The sequence below is a fragment of the Pygocentrus nattereri genome, chromosome 7 (assembly GCF_015220715.1).
Source record: "Pygocentrus nattereri isolate fPygNat1 chromosome 7, fPygNat1.pri, whole genome shotgun sequence".
NCBI lineage: Eukaryota > Metazoa > Chordata > Actinopteri > Characiformes > Serrasalmidae > Pygocentrus > Pygocentrus nattereri.
Genome location: NC_051217.1, coordinates 2,285,338 through 2,305,667, shown reverse-complemented (window position 1 = coordinate 2,305,667; position 20,330 = coordinate 2,285,338). Strand labels below are relative to the sequence as shown.

The 20,330-nt window shown below is 42.9% G+C and overlaps 1 protein-coding gene across 1 annotated transcript in view; it reads left to right on the top strand.

Moving 5' to 3' along the window:
- smad6b (SMAD family member 6b) overlaps positions 1–19,374 on the top strand; it is a 39,199-nt gene extending 19,825 nt beyond the window's left edge. The window contains exon 4 of the mRNA XM_017691728.2: positions 18,412–19,374. Within this exon, the coding sequence (XP_017547217.2) occupies positions 18,412–18,962 (551 nt within the window). The 3' untranslated portion in view covers positions 18,963–19,374. The remainder of the gene's footprint in view (positions 1–18,411) is intronic.
- The last annotated feature ends 956 nt before the right edge of the window (positions 19,375–20,330 follow it).

Sequence of the window (20,330 nt, the reverse complement as noted above, 5' to 3'; positions counted from 1 at the left end):
CGCGTCATTTTTCACTTGAATGTTTTTGAAGACTGCAGCAGTCAGCGTTCATCACGAGCCTGCACAGTGGCTTTGAGCCCAAACATGAATGTTCATCAATCAGTAGATAGGGGCTGTAGCAGATAGCCTGGTCTCTAAGGGTAATCTACTGCACTGTGTGGAAATAGGCCCTGGAATATAAGTCAACAGAAACTACAGTATTTATTTACCCCCTCATGGCAACAGTATCAGGAGCTGGGCTGTGCCTAGTGTAAGGGGCTCAACGCAGTGGAATAATAGAGTCTGAATAATGTAGCTTTTTTATTATGAGCCATTTCAGCCTCCAATGACTCCAGTGTTTTGCCAGCTTAACCTTGAAATAAGCTGTTAAAAGTTTGGCGACACCACTTTTTAAAATGTTTAGAAACGATGAGTATATCTCTTTATTGGTTTGCAAAAACTTAAAATATTAAATAAAATGTTTTAATTATTCGGATTTTGCCGTATTTCCTAGCAAAACCTGCAGATGGGAAAGATCAACTGACAAAAGTGCTGCCTTGGAAATAATACCAAACCCCACATTTTATCCCATTGTTATGATATCAGCACTCAAACCTTTCAGCCGTTCAAAAGACCTTCAGGCCAAAAGGTTTAAAAAAGCAGTAGTTTGGAAAAGACATCAAATCATTATTTAGGCCAAACCTACTGTTCATTATGCTGCAATATATGCCCACGTGAGCGAATCGCTGTTTATGTTAAAGAAATTTTTGCTGGTATTTTCATTCATTATTAAAAAGTAATAGCTTGGGCCACTTTTTTGTGCAGATGCTAATGTGGATCTGTGCATTTCCTAATACATACATGAGCTTTGGTTATTCAGACCTCTGGTGTGCATCACATGCAGGATCCTGTGTATAAAAATACGCCCCATTTGCACAGGTTATCGTTTTCGCCTGAGATTTCCTCCCCTGCCCAGTGATGCCAGTAGGCTAATCCTGCAGTATGGTCCTGCCTGTTTCTCTCTCTCTCTCTCCCTTTCTCTCCTCCATGCACAGCTCCCTCGCTTGCCCGCCTTCTACCAATGGAGCCATTCATGCTGGCCAGGCCACGGGGTTAGGACAACAAATAAAGAGCCAGCCATGCCATTAAAAATGTATGGAATGTCCAACTGTTGGTTTAGTGTTTTAGCAAGCCTCCTCTCAAGGCTGACGAGGGGGGTGAACAATACCCCGTTTGAGCGCCGGCCACTCTGAAAGCGCCCATGGACGGCCCGGGCCTAGGAGAGCAAGCGGAAGAGGTGGTGGCAGTTGTGGATGCTGATGCTGTTTTTTCTCCTTTTTTGACTTTTTATTTTCTGGCTGACTTTTTGGACCCGGCAATTATAAATTCCCCTGTGCTTGCCGTAAGGGAGTGGGGGATGGGGTGGTTAGGTTGTGATTTAGACCTGTTGACCGGCTAAAATAAGGCAAAGAATTTTTTCCCCCCTTCCTCTCCGGAGGAACGTTGACAGTTGTGCGCCGTGCGATGGCCGGGGCAGTATTTTTAAAACTGTGAAGAGCCAATGCATTCTTCTTCGCCTGCAGAATGCACTGTGAGGATTAAGTGAGGGGGCCCACGCAGCCCACCTTCTCCAGCACTCACCCCCTGCTGAGAGAGTGGCGCTGTTTGCGTGTGTGTATGTGTGTGAGAGACCAGGGAAAAGTCAGAGCTCAGATTTTTGGTATCTTCGTTTTAAAGCTTTAAGATGTGGGTGAATCTGCATGTTGTGATTATATGATCTATTGCAATTACAACTAAATTGTGTTCAGAAAATCTTGGTCCAAACCCCAAATGAGCAAAGGGCAACAGTGGCGAGAGCAAAAGGAAGAAACCTTGAGAGGAACCCAGGCTCAAAGGGGGAGCCCATCCTCCTCTGGTTGACACGGGATAGCGGGACAATACAAAAAGAGCGAAATTGTAAAATTTACAATGTTTTAAGAATAAAAATATACAATACTGAATAGAGAACAAATGAAAGAAATGGAGAGAAATGTCTTAAGAGAGAGAAAAGACTTGATACATCAAGCCTGGAGTCACTGCCGTGTTGCAGCCTTCGGTGATATCAGCTCTGCCATGGCTAATATCATGATACAGATAAACAAACGATATATTGTGCCTGTCTTATTTCATCTATCTGTGCTTGTTAACTTGTCGTTTGCTAGCGTATGTAACCTCAGTTTGGCACAGGTGTCAAACTGAGGTCTTGGAGGGCCGAGACTCTTCAGAGTCTAATGTTTTCCTGCTTCTAATACCCCAATTTCAGCTGCTGAAGGCCTTTGTAATTAGCTGATGAGTTCAATCAGGTGGGTTTAATGAGGCAGCATGCTGAACTTCACGGCGCAGTGGCCCTCCAAGCAGGCTGACGCCACTATGTTATGCTAACAGAGTGGATGTATTTGCCACAGAATTGGATTTTGAATTTCCTGTTGTTGCTGTTCTCTCTCCCCCTCTGTCTCCTGCACTCTTTTCCACTGCTCAAGCCAAGCAAAGATGATGTAGTGGCCGTCTTAGGAACGGGTTGCAATCAAAAGAGTTGAATGCAGTGCAAAGTTGTCAGCCTAACTCATATTGGCACTGGCTTATTTTTAGGTTTTTCCAGAAGACCATCGCCATTTTCGAGGCTTATTTTCTTTTTTCCTTCACTCATGTTTGCTGCTTGTAAATGTGGAAATATTATTCAGTTGGACCAAATAGGATCTATCAGCAGAGGGAACGGAGCTTTCCACTTCACAAAGGGAGGATTTTAATCTGTGCTGAAACAAGCTATGTTGCTCCAACTGGACTGCGAACAAGTTCTGTGATCTGTAAGGCCACACAGAAAAAACGTGGACGATGGTTGCTTAGTGGAAACATTGCTTTATTTTGGATTTATCTTACGCAGATCCAAATGATGCTATTTTTTCCATGTTGTGCTTGACTTAGAACAGTTTGTTGAAGTGTTTGTAGTTACTTTCTAGAACGTGGAGGGTGGAGAAAGCTATTTAGGGACAATTCTTAAATGAAATTACCTAACTAATAAGATACAGAGAGGGGGAGAGAGTGAGTGAGTGAGCGAGAGAGCGAGAGAAAGAGCCAGACATGGCGTGTTGGATTGGCTTCAGTCTTGGCCAGAGAACTTCTTCAAATGTTCACGTGCTCACAGACAGCCGCGCTGCGCTCTCTGATCCGATAAGTGGTGTGACAAAACTCACCGTACCTGTGTTATTTTGCCCCTGCGTCCCACTTTGATCAAATGGTGCGTGGAAGCCTGCGGCCTCTGAGGCCAGCGGAGTGGCAGGAACACACGGTTGACCCACAGCAGCCCAGCGCATCATCTCTGGGTCCAAAGTGCTCTCCAAATGTAATTACAGGCCTCAATGGAGAGTTTGTGCTGCCCTTCAGTGCCCTTTATTGAGGACTTTCCAAACTCACCACACACTAGGCTATTCACAGATAAGGAAGGGATATTCCTTTGTGATTATTGTGGGCTTAGTCACAGTTTTATGTAATTAAAGGTTATGGTTATAAATGTGGATTGAGTGTATCAGTGTTGCAGTGCTGTTGTTAGATTCTCTTTCGCATTTGCTTTAACCCTGGGCTTAAAGAACGAGGCACCCTCCTAGGTTCCCCCTAAATTCATCATGAAACCCTCTTCTTAATTTTTTCATTTAATTACTTGTCACTCATAGCTCACTGAAACAAGCAGAGATATTCTGTTAAAAGTGTATAATCTAAGTCTTTAAATTGATACCACATTTGTGTTTGCAACTATAAGATGAGATGTTTTATTGTCTTTTGAATGGGATGGAAGGTGGCGTAACAGTTGGCTCTATTTCAGGTTGTATGCGGTCAAATCTGAGTGTAAAATAAACGCACGCATATTTCACTGACTGTTTGGTTAATCAACCGTTTTGTCTTTGGGCTCCGGGAGGAGTGTATGTAAATTACGGCATAATAATGTAACAACATGACATGAAAAAATGCTTGATTTGCTGTTAACTAAACAAAACTAATAGTAATAGTAATTATTCAGTGCATATCCGTTACACAAGGCATTTCCATGCTCATTGGTATAAACAAATGCTGCAACTACTCTAGAAGTTTTGTTTATTTCACATTCATTTGTCCAGTCGTCATAATTTTCACAGTTTTTGACAATTTGGTCAGTAGGGGGAGCAGTGCACTCACTGCTTAACCTCAAACTCATGTAAATGATATGTGAATGAGGTGCTGCTAGGCTACCGCTTGATTTCACGCACTAAAGCTGATTCATCACTTCTGCACAAATCTCTGCTTGTTTCAAAGTTTCACATAGGTTGCATCATTTAATGTCAATCGGTTGTATCATTTAATGTCAATCGGCGCTCTATTACGCAACTTTGATGAATAAAGACCACTGTGATACTGCAGTGTGACAATGCGTTGTGAAGAATGGACATTATATTAATTAATGATCTAATGCAGTTGCATTGGTTGAATGGCAAACAATCAGCTCCAATCAACAACTCACTCCAGATTTGTTTCTGACTCCCAGCTCTAGTGTGTTGGTGTGATTATGCTCATAATTTTTCTTTCAAATTTTCTCCAAAATGTCATGAGAACACTGAATTGTGAACACAGCATTGGGAATTGATTTTCATACTGCACTGCACTAAGTTCAGTTAAAGAAGGCTAATTATGCTTAATTTGTAATGAAACATGCCGTTGTTCAGTGTTCTTTATTGGGTGTTGTGATAATACTACATTTGTCACATTTAAACGATAAATTACATTATAAGTATGGTCATATTGCCCAACTATAGCTCAGTGTATCGTTACACTCCTAAAAGTTGTTCTTGTGCGTACTGTCATTCTGTCATTTCAGAAATGACCTGATGATACATAATGTCATTAATTCTAAAATTGTGAATATGCATTTGTAATAATTTTGGATATAACTTTTTTATTTGTCTAATAAAGGTGGTATTAATCATTATTCAGCAGTGATATTTCTTACATGTGCAATCTCTATATATCATGCAAAGTACATACTTACATTTTATTACATTTATTGCACATAATAAGTATCTAATAAGTGTGTAATAATCAAATGTTTATCAAAATGACACCATTTCTCAATTATGTCCAAATACCGGACTGCCATTCCTCTCCTTGGCCTCATGGCTGCCCGTGAGTGTGTGGTCGAGAGTTGTTGTGATTGAAACAGAGCACTCGGATGGCGGCGCCCTGACAGAACACATTTTCCTCGAGCGTATGTAATCCGGCAGGCCGATCAATAGTCCACCATCCGCTGAGCCAAGTGTGTGTCCTTCACCTCGCAGACACACGCTATCTAGATACACAGCATTTGTCTTAAAGCAACTTATTCCTACACTCTTACCTGTAAGTGTATCTGCTGTGTTTTATTCAGCTGTCATAGTGCATTGCCTGTTTACTCACAGGATGTGTGTTTGGATTGGAGCGTGGATATAGGGATTACTGTTCCCACTGATGAACTCATAAGAGCTTTCTCAGTATTCTGTGGCACACCTGTGGGACATGCATGGGGGGAAAGCCTGGTGTGTGATGGGAAGTGTAGTTTGCATTTCTGCGGTCGCTCCAAGAATTTTGCATGGCTCTCTGCTTGCACTGTTGGCAGTAGACGGGTGTCTGGGGTTCCCCTGTCCCTGGCTCGGTCCACTGCTGGATTCACCTGTAGAAATGAAAAGCCCTACTCATTCTCGCTGTCACAAGAAAACATTGTATTTCCAAAATGGTAATCTTATATAAGGTTAACATTGCTAAGCCTTTGAAACGGGGCTTAGTATCCAGCTTTCTTAAAACTCGTTATTTACTAACTGCTATAAATCATTTGGCAACTACCATGAAACTAACTTATGGACTGGGAAACATCTGAAAACTTAAAAAAACACATGAAAGTGTTGCTTGTCAATCTTTCTGTGTGTCTGTTCACTAAAAATTGTTTATATGAGGTAGGGCTAAAAAGAAATGGAAGTATGAGTATTTCTCATGACAGTGACTATATATTCCTTCAGTTATGATGAAAACAACAGGGCAACTGATTCTAGATCCTAAAACAGCTAAGCTTTGAAACTAAGCGAAGAAGCTGAGTCGGAGCTCCTCAGGACAGGATGGGCTACTTGTTTCTGTGGGCTCATGTGTTGAAGTGTGAACAGCAGTGTGTGCTTGGGGCCGGGTTGAGGCCAGACCTGCGCTGGAGGAGCCAAGAGCTGGGCTTTACATGAGGCCGAGGTGTGAATCTTATGGTCATCTTACCGAGCGTCAAAGTCCATCATTAACACTATGGAGCCTTAGAGCAAGGATTAAGGCTTTGGCTGAGAAATTCAGTCCCGCCCTGCTTGATTTCTCTGGTCTTCTGCAGTCTGCACTGTTTGCTGATTATGCTCTTGGGTTCGGTTTATTAGTATGGCTGCACAACCTGTCATTCACCAATCATTATCACATATTTTTGTGCTGTGTCCAGGACCATAACATCAAGCATCCACAATTGAGTTGTAACATATTTTAAGGCATATCACAAGCATGACAGGCAGCAGCATCATCGCAGCATTTTTGTTCATATCGGGCATCCCTATTAATGATCTTTTATTAGCTCTAATTGATTTTTGAGTCTTGAGAGTAAACCTACACTGCATATTTTAGTGTTTTTTGATGTAAGTGAGCAGTGAAAGTGCTAAAAACATAGGGAAACTATACTGTTGCACTAATAACAACATCCAATATTAAAGTATCACTCCAGCCAGAGTAAAAAAATATCCATTATCATATCTGCCCACCTCTTACATGGTTTAGTAGTGGTAGTTTCTAGTGTGAGATTTTCTGGTTTAAACCATGTTGCGATGGTGAATCTTGAAGGTGTGACCAATTACTGAACAGTTATCAGCTTTGGAGTGGACACATGAGTAAGCCATGTAGCTAACAGTACTGCTGGGAATCCTGATGCTTTGTCTTTCTATACGTTTATAGCATGTCAGTGGCTATGCTAGCAGCCAGGGTTTGGTGGTTGGTTAGTGTAGTGGGTAACACCTTTGCCCTTCTACGCTGTAGACTGGGGTTCAATCCCCGACCAGGGCAAGCCCCCTATGCTATACCAGTAAGGGTCCTTGGGCAAGGTTCCTAACACCGCCTTGGCCTACCTGTGTAAAATGATCAAATTGTAAGTCGCTCTGGATAAGAGCGTCAGCCAAATGCCAATAATGATTTATTAATTACTGCACTCTTGACATATTTGCATAATGCATGCTGAGTGTTGTAGTGAGAGGACATTAAGGAACAAAACTTCAGATTCTGTCATATCATTCAGGCTGACGTATGCAATGGCGTGCCAGTGTTACATAACATGACAAATGTCATATGAAATTGTAGTGTTAGGTCGGAGTAATAATTACGGTTACACGAATGCATCTGTATGGCTGAAAATCCTGCTCTGAAATCTATAAAAAGTCATGTTGTGATGAACAGATACAGCGTGTATATTATTTTGTGAGTGTCTGTGGTTTATGTGAGATAGTGGACAACTGAGAACTTTAAGTTGGTAACTGATAGTCATATCAGTCAGTAAAGGATCATTTAACTGGAATCTGTTTAATTATTGACCATATTAAATGATATCAGATGATATTAAGGGTTATCAGAATTTTTGGTACTGGTGACAAAATGTTCACACCAGTCAGGCCCTGATATGTGGCATCTGCTGCTGTCTTTGTTAGATCGTTATGTGGTTCTTTTACTTTGGCCTTCTTGTTTGCGCTGGTCTGTGCTCACTCAGGCTTCCTTAATGTCGCCGAAACACATTACAGGCCCTGCGGAGAGAGAGAACGAAAGAGAGAGAAGGAGGAGGGAGAGAGAGAAATCCATCTGTGTGAGAGTGCAGGGCTGGTTAGTGCGTCTGGCTGATAGAGCAGTCTTTGATGGCAGAGATAGCACAGACGCCAGCCTAAATGCGGCCTGTTAGTGAGTTGTAAGTTGCCCTGTAGTGATAGTTGTCTAAAAAATCAGAGCTGTACCACGTCAGAAGAAGAGAAGGGGGGGTTGAGAGTTAGGGGTTTGGAGGGGCCCCAGCTTGCTATGTTTATTATGGTTCAGTTTATTATGTTTCAGTTTTTCCCACTCAGAAGAACCCTGTAGTCCCCCAAGAGCAGCCTCGCTGTCCAGCCAGAGCAGGAAAAAGAATGCTCTGGTCTGTTAAGAGTGGCGTCAAAAGATGAATTCTGTCCACTATAAAACTGCTCTCTTTCTCTTTCCTCTCCCTTCCTCCCTCCTCTTTGCCTTTGCCTCTCACTCCTTCCCTCCCTCTCTCTCTCTCTCTCTCTCTCACACACACACACACATACGTACACACACACAAACACACACATACAAGCACACATATACAAACATGCTGTCTGTCTCCCCCTCTGCCTGTCAGCCCAGTGGTAGAGTCTAATAGCTGGAGGGGAATCTAATCCTTGGCACAGGATAAGAGACTCCAACTCCCCCTCCTTACCATCTCTCTCTCTCCCTCTCTGGTTAAACAGACTGGTAACACCCCCCCCCCTCTCTCTCTCTCTCTTTCTCTCTCTCCCTCTCTCTCTCTCTCTCTCTCTCTCTCTCTCTCTCTCTGAGTAGCGGAGGAATGAGTTCATCTTTTCAGAATTCCCTGGATTAGAGGGGGGATTGAAAAAGAGAGGGATGTGGGCCTGCAGTTTGGTGAGAAGAGACGACAGGCCCTTTCAGCTTTGCTGTTGTTTGCCTACCTCTCTCTCTTTCTCACTGTCTTTTGGTCTCTCCCTGAATGTGAGTTTTTACCCTGGGGCTGTTCTTTTCTCTCTCCTCTTGTTCTCTCTTTTCTTCCCTGCATGGTGCTTTTAAAAGCATTACTGGATAATAAGAGTGGATTGAAACTCTCGAGACCTTTTTGTGTACTTTAGTAGTAATTACTCCCAGCTCACCCTGCTGAAGTGCTGGGGTGGTAGAGTTGGGGCAGGAGGTGTGGGGGTGGTCCCATCTTTAACTCCTCTGCCTGTCTCTTTTTTACTGCTTTTCATGTTATCCCACTGCATTAAAAGCTGTCTGTCTGTAGCAACAGGGAGAAGACATGCGGTATTAAAACATGCACATGAAAGTAAAGGATCCTAAGTGGTTGGGACGCATGGTTCTAGGAAAAACCTTTAATTGGTGTAGAGCCAAGACTTTTCAAACTTTATGTTTACACATTTACACCAATAATTCTTTAAAGAAGCATTCACTGAAAGATTCTTTAGGCAAGTGGTTTTCTATGGTATCCAAAGAACATTCAGGAGTGTTCCGGCATCAAAATGATTATACCTAGGTTGCTAGAATTATGGGCAGATGCCAATATGCAATATTTAAAAGTGCATATCTGTTGATTTATGTATGTAGATGCAGTTTCTCCAAGTTTCGTTTATGACCAGTTTCTTGAGCTTAAGTCAATGACGCGAGACGTCTTTGAAAGTTTCAGCTGTTTACTAAAAATGCTACGGTTACAAGAATGAAATGGCAAATTAAAGTTCTCTCTGTGTATATGTAGGAGAACGGTTTGGTTCTGTGTAGTCAGAGCAAACAAGACTGTTGCGCTATATCTCTCTACGTTACTCACGCAGCTTACTGCTTCAGCAGAGTGACGTCATGCATACATTAATGTAATTATGCAAGATTAAACTTAACAGTTAACATTACTAAATAAGCAACAGTCAATCTTATCAAACATTCAAATAAACATTAGACATCAGATTCTAAATCATAATTCACTTATTTCCATTATGGCTCTAACAATGTATTTATTAAATGCATCATCAGATATAATTCTGAAATCTCAATCAAACCTAAACTTCTGCCTTATGGCAAATATGTGTTGATACCGATATGATCCCGATATCATTGAGCATCTCTGATGTTCCATGCTCCCTCCTTTGCCCAAGGAACCTATAAATCCATTTTATAGGTTTATAGGTTATAAACAAATGAGAGTTCAGGTATTGAGCTACCCAAGGGCTGAACTTGGTGGTCTGAACCAACCGTGATGTCAGAGTCAGGTATGCCTTGCCTTCCTTATTGCTCAGTGAGAGGACAGAGTAGGAGAAGTGAGTGTATAGCTCTGGAGTGGTTACCATGGAGCACTTTCCTTGTTGGTGAACAATGTCGTTCTTTGCCCTGCAAAGCACGGGATGAGAAAAGAGCTTTGAAATGCATTTGTTTACCCAAGTGATTGTACTGCAGTTTTAACAAGGCATTATGTGCAAGCGTGGACATTCAAAGGGAACGCCTTTGGGCTTGTGTCAATGTGTGTGTGCGTGCACACTTCACTTTTTGGGGGAAAAAAAAAACCCATGAAGCAAAACAAAACTGAAGGCAGAAAGAATAGGCTGGTTTCCAAATAGTGGTGTGTATTCTCTGAAAAGATCCAGTGCCATTTGAGGTCGTCCCCCCCCCCATATTCAACTCAGACAGTCTAAAAAGCTCACTGTTGACTGATCTCAATTGGTCATGCTCTTAATTTATCACCTTTGATCCACTGCTTGAGTGCAGTTTGCTCACACTGTTAAATCATCCTCCTCTGACAGAAATCTTTCATGTCAATGTGTTTCACACAGCAGTATCACAAAGCCCTTCTTCAAAGGTTTATTACTTCACCACGCTCCTTGGGTCCAACCTGAAGAAGAATCTCGGCCCGGGTGCTGATTTGGGATCAAGTTTTGTGATGAAGTGCATGGGAACGACTTAAAACTGATCTTGTGTTTTCTCTAATTTCACTCGGTAGGTAGGTCTCCCCATCACACGGTGCGACAAGGTTTAGCACACACTTCCTCTGAGATACATGAAGCCAGCTACTGCACCTTTCTCAAACCATCAGGAAGACATCATCAATGGACAGCCCAGCACTCTGCCCCTTTGGACGAGTGAGGAAGGAACAGCAGGGTGGCTGTGGCATCACTATAGATTGAATTCACAATCTCAGTATTCATCATTCAGCCCTCTGGCAAGACAAGCCCTAAGAATCTGAACCCCTAAAATTTGTAAAGGACTTGAGAATAAAAAGCCCTGTCATTTGAGCATATGCCCCTCTTCCTCGTTCCTGCCCACTTTACTCTGATAGAATGCACCCCTACCAGGTTTTGATCATCCATCCATCCATCCACCCATTTTCTAAGCCGCTTCTCCGTCAGGGTCGCAGGGTTTTGATCATTAATAATGTTTTTCAGATAGCTTGGTGCATCTTTGATTCGGTTTGTTGTTGTTTTGAAAGTATATTTTTCTATTTTTCAGTACTATACTGAACTCACTGCATCTTTAGTACGTCTGAAAAGTATGATTTATGTTACAGTGTGGAATAGGCGTTTGTACATAATGGTACAGATGAGCCGTTTTGTGCAGTGTGGTGCTGCTGTGGGCTGCAGTGAAGGGGGTTACGTGGTTCAACTTAAGCATTTTCACGCTGTGTTTGAGTGTTGAGTTGTGGAAGCTGGGAAATACCACTGTTGAGACTTGCAAATTGAACTCTAGATTGTAGTTTATGCATGAGTTAAAACAAGCTTTCACTTTTTCTGCCCAGAAGCAAATTGAGAAAGAAAAGGAAAAATACTTGAAGCGCTTCTTCGTGATGTATGTGCCATTAACATAGCGAAGAAAAAGCAAGACATGCATTTTCTGGAAGCTCATGCTCCCTTTCTGTGTGGTGGGCACATCCTTCAATAAGCACTGGAATGGAGTAAAGTCATATGTATGTCCTGATGAGCTCCTGAAGGCAGCATCAGGCTGAGCTCAGGCTGAGTGTGAGTGTCTCAGCTGACTGCTGGCAGTATGTGTGTCTGAAAAGATTGACATATAGAGGAGATAGTTGTGAGAATATAATGGCGATAATAATACTTGCTACTTTCCTAATGGATAAACGGAGCTGTTGGGAGGTGGAGGGGTTAAACAGATGCAAAGTAATTGCTTCCAGCTTTCTTTCCTTGCTTTGTGTGTGTGTGTCTGTGTGTGTGTGTGTGGGTGGGTGCATGTACCCACAATCTGCTCTGAAATGAGGGGAACAAACAGCCTTCCAGAAACCGCACGGTTATGTGTTTTGAATGCTCTCAAACGGGACATCAGATGTTGCTCAGAATGGTCTCGGTTACCACTAGAGATGATAGAGTGGTTATTCTAATGAATACACAGACACTCAGAACTCGTATTCATGTTCATTTACTTAATCAATTGATAGAATAAGGCATATGAAGTCTGGAATAAATAAAAATGAAGCATATTCTGGGGGCAGTCGTGGGCTGGAGGTTAGGGATCCAGCCTCGTGACCAGAAGGTCGCCGGTTTGATCCCCAGAGCCGACAGCACATGACTGAGGTGTCCTTGAGCAAGACACCTAACCCCCAACTGCTCCCTGGGCACTGTGGATTGGGCTGCCCACTGCTCCGGGCAAGTGTGCTCACTGCCCCCTAGTGTGTGTGTGCTCACTAGAGTGTATGTGGTGTTTCACTTCACGGATGGGTTAAATGCAGAGGTGAAATTTCCCCGTTGTGGGACTAATAAGCGTCTCTTAATATTGTGTATTATCCCCTACATAAGCTTTTGACTGAGCGTGTGATGTAGAACCGTAGAGTGAAACAAGGAGTTAACTGAAAATGGTGGTATAACTATCTATGTAGCAGAGATACTGAACACGGGGACATTTCAAGCTGTGTGGGTTATTGTTCTGTAGGTCAGCTGGTGGTATGTTTTGCTGATGACATGCAATAAACGAATGTTCAGCCGTGTTTACATTCTGAAACATAACGGTGTAAAGTATGTCCTTGTTGGGCTATTCAACCCGTGATGTCCGTGTGTAGCTACCACGTGCTAGAGTGTCATCCACTTCCACTTATGTAACTTTTCTGCTGTAAGAAAACCTTGTAACTCCATTTTTCCCCATTTTTTATTTACTAACTCCATTATTTTTTTTCTGAAACCACCAGCTGACGTTTACATTTCTCAACAAATGGACTGAAGTGGTCTGAATGTTATTTTTATGTCATTAACAGATCTTAAGTTAAGCACGTGTTTTGCTTCTTCTGTAAATTTCCCTTTTTTTGGAGATAAGAGGTTTTCTCACTGCAGTGCCTGGCTGGGTTTCAGCACCTGTGCTAACCTGAGTAAGACTTGGGAAAGTACAGCACTGTCATTAACAGTGACTGGAGCCATAGAGCCGTCTTCTTTGACTGCTGCTTGATCTTCATACCCGCGTGCTCCGAGTGCACTTTGTATCATTAACTCAGAACGGCTTGAGTGCACTCTGACTCTGAGTGTGTGAGTGTGTACAGTGGCGTTTGTGCGTGTGTGAGACAGCGGTTCCTGCGCTGACACACTGTCAGAACGTCTCATTGATGGTGGTCTCAAGGGGGAGGCGCAGACAGGAACTGAGCATCCTGCTTGTTTTCAGCATGCTGATGTGCATTTTCCAGCCCTACCTGGTCTCAGAAAGGCAGCAGAATCATGCGTGTTCGACTGCTTTATAACAGCAGCCTGCCGCTCACACAGAGCAATTACAGGTGCAGAGAAATACAGCAGGTGATCTGGAGGTGATGAACATGAGAACATTGGTGGAAAAACCAAACAATGTGTGTTAAAGGAGACACATAAACGAGGAACAGAGAGAGAGAGAAGGGCCAAAGAGCCTGTTCTGATTGTATCCAAACAACTGTGCGTACTGAATGGACGAGGGGTGGTAGCAGAGAGAGGGAGATAGAGCAGAAAAAGGAATGAGAGACAGAAAAAGAGAAGAGAATGAAAGAGAATATATGTTCCCCTCTGTCTGTATCTCTTCACATTGTTTCTGTGTCTTTGTACGCTGACACACACTCACAGAGCAGCACTCGGCGAGACGTGGCCCAGCCAAAGCCATTTGACTCCAAAGCAAAAACACACTCAATACACATAGAACAGTGGTGAGGCAAAGTCATTGCTCCCTGTGTTGTGTATTACCATCCCAAGCTAAACATTAAATAGGCTATTAACCTTTGTTCTTTACACCCCTGCAGTCTTAACTCTCTCTGCTCCAGTTCTGTGCAAAAGTCATAGACCACCCTTCATTACTACATTTCTAGTCAAAACAGCCGTTAAGGTTCTTTTTTCTGGAGATATTTCTGAGCAGATTAGATTAGAAGGAGACAAACGAGGAAAAAAAGCAGGAGTTTGCAAAAATGTTCAAAAATTGTTAAAAGATACCGAGAAAACGGGACTCCTAATAACCCTGGAAGACCTGGTAGACCACCAAAACTGTCACCATCAGATACAAAAAAAGCTCCACTCTTACTTCAGATCTAAAAAAGAATCCCCAGTCTGAAAACATGTATAACCGTCAAGAAGCTGTAAGCTATGTGATACTTATTTAACGTGTCTGACCATTTGCTGTTCAGCACTGACTTTCTTGTATAGATTCAACATGAAACTGTGTCACTGCTCCTACAAAACCTTCATATCTCATACTGTGTTCTGCTAAATGGTGCATCTGCACTGTGCTCACTGCCCGTTAGGCTGTGGCCATGTTCAAAGCCTCTAAAATGATAGCAGCCAGAGGGCTATAAAGGCTGTGGAGGAGGGAAAAAAGCTGCCTTGCAGGCTAGCGCAGGATCTGAGGAATTCACTAATGGTAACATTCAGGGGCCCAGCGAAGAGGGGCCATTTTAGTGTGCTCAGTGTGTGTGTGTGTGTGTGTGTGTGTGTGTGTTTTGGGGGGGTGGGGTCTGGGGGGTTGGGGGGGTGTGTGTGAAACCACACTTTTACTCCCCCATACACACACATCCAGCCCCTGTGCCGCAGGCCAGCTCGCATGGCAGCACTAGTCACATTCCCCCTCCCACATTAGAGCTGTAGATCAAACTGAACAGGCCAGAATGTGCTTTATATATAATGCATGTGCAAGTTTTGCGCTGCGTATTTTATGCTAATGAGACATTAAATCACCAGTGCATGTGCATATATAGTACTGTGCAAAAGCCTTAGGAGATTTAAAACCCTTTATGTTGGAAATAAATGTGTTTCTGCTCATAAAAACAGCAAATATCGTTAGAATAAATGCAAATAAACAGAAATACATTAAAGTAATAAAAAATAAGTGAACAGTAAAATAATTGCTTGTTTTGAGAAAAGTAGCTGATATCTTCTGAAGATATCTTGTTTGTTTATTGGAAAATAAACTTTAGTTCTTCATCATATAGATTTTCTAAATTCCATCACACCTGATTTAACTTAATAAAGGGTTAACTAAATTTCTGGCTTAGACAGCTAACTAAGGTTAGTTTGATGATCTAACCCTGTCTCACGATGGCGGATCACTTTTTAGCGGGCTTCATCACCATGGAAACTAATGCTGCGTGCCAGACCTGCTCTACGGCAGATTAAGTTTGGAATTTCAGATTACAAACTTCAACCAATCAGGTCTGGGCCTCTGACCACTCGGGGCTTGTCAGAGGCTTATTTCTTCATGACATCTGCGAGGTTCTTCACAATCACGTGAAAAAGATCACTTTTTAGCAGAGGAAGCAAATCATACTACACAGATAGTAAGAATGTAAAGCTATCAACACTCAAATAAGCACCAACACGGTGGCAGTCTTGACTGTGTTGCTTTGTAACTGTTATAATTGCATTACTTTCCACATAATTATGCAAATATTTTCTTCCGTCTTAGAGAGATAAGACAATTGACTGCTCCCCATGTTTCACACGATCGTCTGTTTGTCGTAAACATCAAGCTTTCGTGTGCACATGAATTAATCGTAGCTGACAGAGAAAGTTGATAACTGCCTTTATAAAATGTGTTAACTGCAGTTGCTTTATTGTGATGTCAGAGTTTTTCTGAGCTAGTAAATGTTTGCTGAGCGGATAAGAGGTTTTTAAATCTAATTGTCCATAGCACTGTTGGTCTGTGTGTGTGTCTGGCTTATGTGTGTGTGTGTGTGTGTGTAGGTGCATAGATTTGTTCTGACTGGAGTGTGTGTATCTGCGCTGCTCCACCTTAAAGGCTCTGGGTAATGGGCCAGGGTGTTCATTAGGGCCAGTGAAAGGAATGGGGCCATGGAGCGGGCTCTTTAAATCCCCCTCTGCCAATAGACTCTCTGAAGCAAAATAATGGCATCACTCTGTGTGTGAGTTAATGGGAGCTGATAGGGCGAAGCCTGGGGGGTCAGGGGGTCGCGAGCTTGGGCTAAGTTGTCAGGGAGCTGAATGCCGTCCCCCTGGCCCGCAGCGGGAGCAGAGAGGGAGGGGACATGCACTCCTCCCCACCACCACCCCACTTCCCCACCACCACCTTCATCCATTCACTGGAATGTAGAGGGAGAGGGGAGAGAGATGCAGAGAGCAAGAGACAGAAGGTCAGAGAGAGAGAGAGAGAGAGAGAGAGAGAGAGAGAGAGAGAGAGAGAGAGAGAGAGAGATTTGTTGTAGGGTAAGTACAAACCGGATATGAGCTCATAACCCCCCTGTCCCCTAGTTAGTGCTTTCACGTTAAGCAGAGGAAGACCAAAGAGGCAGAAATGTACACAAACTCTGTTGAATACAGTCTTGTGGAATATGGAAGCATACGTGCGTAGTGTGTGAGGCGAAGTTGGACGCGTGTCCAGGGAGTTGTAACTCACTGGGAGAGCGCAGGGCTTTGGCACCGAACACAGTCCACAGACTCCTCAGCCATGAAAACTGAATTAGGGAGCTGATTTACAGTGGAGGTGGGCTTCTGGATCTGCTCTCATTCTTCCTCTCTCACAGCTCTCTACAGGTGTGATCCGCTGCTGGTGTTTCAGGACTAGCCATTTGATCGCGCACAAACCAGAGCTATCAGAGTTTATAGTTAAAGGGCCGTCACGCTACATTTTTACTGTATTTTCCTGTTTTCTCTGCGTTGGTTCTGTGCATAAAAACAGCCATGATTTATTTTACATTACCATTTTATAACCTCTTTTTACCCATTAGATGTAAGCTAGCTGTTTTTGTTCTAGTGCTTTTATAACTGATATATGTAAATGATCTCTTATATCTGTATTTTGTCTCATTCAAAAAGCAATCGGGAAGTGAAACACTCCTTATATCTTTAACAACAACATGTAGCACTAAGCCACTGTAGGCTGAACAGTCTAAAAACCACATATCTCTAATATAGTGTACAATAGAAGATAAAAACTTAATTTACTTCTAATGTAAGTCATTTTGTGGCATTTCTGTTGGTTCCTTCATCCTGGACTTTGCAGACAGCAACGTTTAGGAGGCTTTTAGTGTCGAGTAGTATTTTTTGGTTATATAATTCAGTAAAAAGGTTTTCATGGTTTTATGATTTAAAGGAAAATGGATGCGTTCATAAAACGGTGCAATGAGCAAAAATGAGAACCCAAAACCTTAAAGTGGTGCCCTCTTGAGGTGGTGCAAAAAAAGTGCATTATCATGAGTCAACTTCAGTCTTGGGTTTTCCTGCACTGACACCTCTGATTAAGGCCATGGAAGGCTAAGGGCATGAGACTGGTATGTTCCAGCAGGCAGAACGTGAAACTCGGACTGTACTAGAAAGCACAGGTCTAGTACCTGTAGTGTGGGCACATACACACACTCAGAGAAGATGAAAGTATTTTAAAGCATTTCACATTACAAAGTGTCCTCTTTAAAAATCCTACACAAAGTTGCTCACCCAAGACATGTTTGGCGTCAGGTTTACTGAGTTTGCTTTCATTTTGTTTTGTAGCACTCTGTACCAAATTGTCACTGGCTTAAACCCATAAAGTAATCTCAGGTAGACTTGCTTATGAGTTTTGTGACGCTGTATGACTTGCTGTTACCTATTAAACTGAGATCATTATGGCATCCTATAAATATATAAAAACACTGATAGCAGTTGCCTCAAAGTTAGAATTGTATCCGGCCGGTCCTTTTGTAGATAACAATATGTCATAAAATATAGCTCACATAAGGAAGACTGTCTGAGATCACATTACCACAAGGTTTAAAGCAGGTTCTGCTGATTTGGTCATGCAGTTTGATGCTGAGCGGTAGCATAATGTTGCTGCCCGCATAAAACCTTGTATCTCCAAAAAACTTCACATAACTTTCAATGTAAGCCAGTGTAGATAGACTTTAATTCCAAACAGTTTGGGACCATTTCAGTGCATTCACCAAAAAAAATTCCCACAATGTAAAGGCCAGCTGATATTTTTAAATGATGACAAAAAAATATAAGACAAGGTTTTGCTCTGCCAGCAGTGATAAGCTTCCCTTTCCTTTCCCGTATTGACTATGGAGTTGGAGTAAAGAAGGAAACTTCAGACCCCAAAAGTTTTGCGTTATTTATTGATCGACTGTGTTGGTGGGAAGGGGGATGCTATATGTGTCTGAATGCTGTGTGTCAGTTGCTAAGCCAGCTCCATGTCTCTGTCTTTCAGACGCCAGCCTGTCGCCAGATGCCCCCAAACAGATGCACTGGTGCAGCGTGGCATACTGGGAGCACCGCACGCGGGTGGGCCGCCTCTACCCAGTGTACGAGCCTTCTGTCAGCATCTTCTACGACCTACCTCAAGGAACAGGCTTCTGCCTGGGCCAGCTGAGCGGCGAGCGGCGTAGTGGCACGGCCCAGCGCACACGCGGCAAGATTGGCTACGGCCTGCTGCTCAGCAAGGAGCCTGATGGCGTGTGGGCCTACAACCGCAGCCAGCACCCCATCTTTGTCAACTCGCCCACTCTGGAGGCTGGGCCAGCCGCTCGTGGCCTGCTGGTGGTGCGCAAAGTCATGCCCGGCTACTCCATCAAAGTGTTCGACTACGAGCGCTCGGCGCTGCTGCTGCGACAGGGTGCGGAGCCAGCGCTACCGGACGGCCCGTACGACCCCAACAGTGTCCGCATCAGCTTCGCCAAGGGCTGGGGCCCTTGCTACTCGCGCCAGTTCATCACCTCCTGCCCATGCTGGCTTGAAATCCTCCTCAACAACCACAGATAACACACACAAATAATGGACTTGGCCTTGGACTTGAGAGATGCGCCAAGAGACTTTACGGACCCCCACAAACTATCCCAAATATCATCTACTTAGATTTAATATAAAGTTTTATATATTATATGAAATATATATTATACTTGTAAATACTGGAGTCATTTTTACAATGTAATTATTTATGTATGGTGCAATGTGTACATGGACAAGTGGAAAAAAAACGGGAAATGCACTTTGGCTTATATATATTATATATATAAATATCTATAAAGATAAAGAATCTTTCAATACCAATTTGAAAAATTATACAGCAAAAATAGGAGGAGCCTGGTTTTGGTGTATAGTTTTCATATATTATTAATATCCAGACAAAAAGCTAACACCATTCACACATTGATAATAAAGTATTCGCATTATATGTCTTGAGATGCTCAATTTTCTGTTCAACCCTCACCTTCATCACCACAATCAACCCTTCATGATACTGCAGATACTTTCAGATCCAACTTTATGACTTAGAAGGTTCCACAATGGCAACACCTAGTACTTGTTTTAAGAGATTAGTCATTTTAATTTGCATGATCATGGTGACCACTCGTTGCCCTTATGACGCTCTCATATCTGGTGTCCAGAGCACTGCCTGGAGTGAAATTCCTCTCATGTTCTACCATGGGCTCCAAAGTGTCTAGCTGTGAGGTAAGCACTGCGAAGGAACCCCTGCAGTCATACTTGTCTAACTTGACTAGACTGTTGTAGTGCATCATTCTTTAGAAGTGTTTGTACAAGAACGCTCCAATTCTTAGCAGATTAGCATTATAAAGTCTAGATCACTCTTTCTATACCTCTCTTTCATTCTTTTTCTTCTTTTTTCTCTCTGTTGTCCTCCCTTAAGGGAAGAACTGAAAAATGGAATATTTTCCAAGACGTTTATTTCCTTACCCTCTGAAAATGGAGGAAGAATTTAAACCCTTGAACATGGCTTCAAGTAAATCACTGCTTCACATTGGCATACCTTCTTTTACATCGTAAGCCTCTGGAACTAAATTATGCCATTTGGTCAACATTTTTGAAGTCTTCAGTTATTTTCAGTTATTTTGAGACTGCATTCTTTATTATAGCCTAGTTAGGCCAAGATCTATCTCCCATTTCATTCCAAAGTGCATAAAGCACCTCCGCGCCATCAATCTTGCCTCCTGCCACCCTGATTGGCGGAAGAATGGCTGCAACCAGAGTTCCTTATGGTCCTTGAGAGCCTGACTGGCCGATGCTGAGGAGAGGGGAGGAGCTCGGTTTAGAGGGACGAGGCCTGGCCCGATTTCCTCGTCCGCAGCTCCGGCTAAATCCAGCCTGCATGCCTGCTGAGAGACGAACATC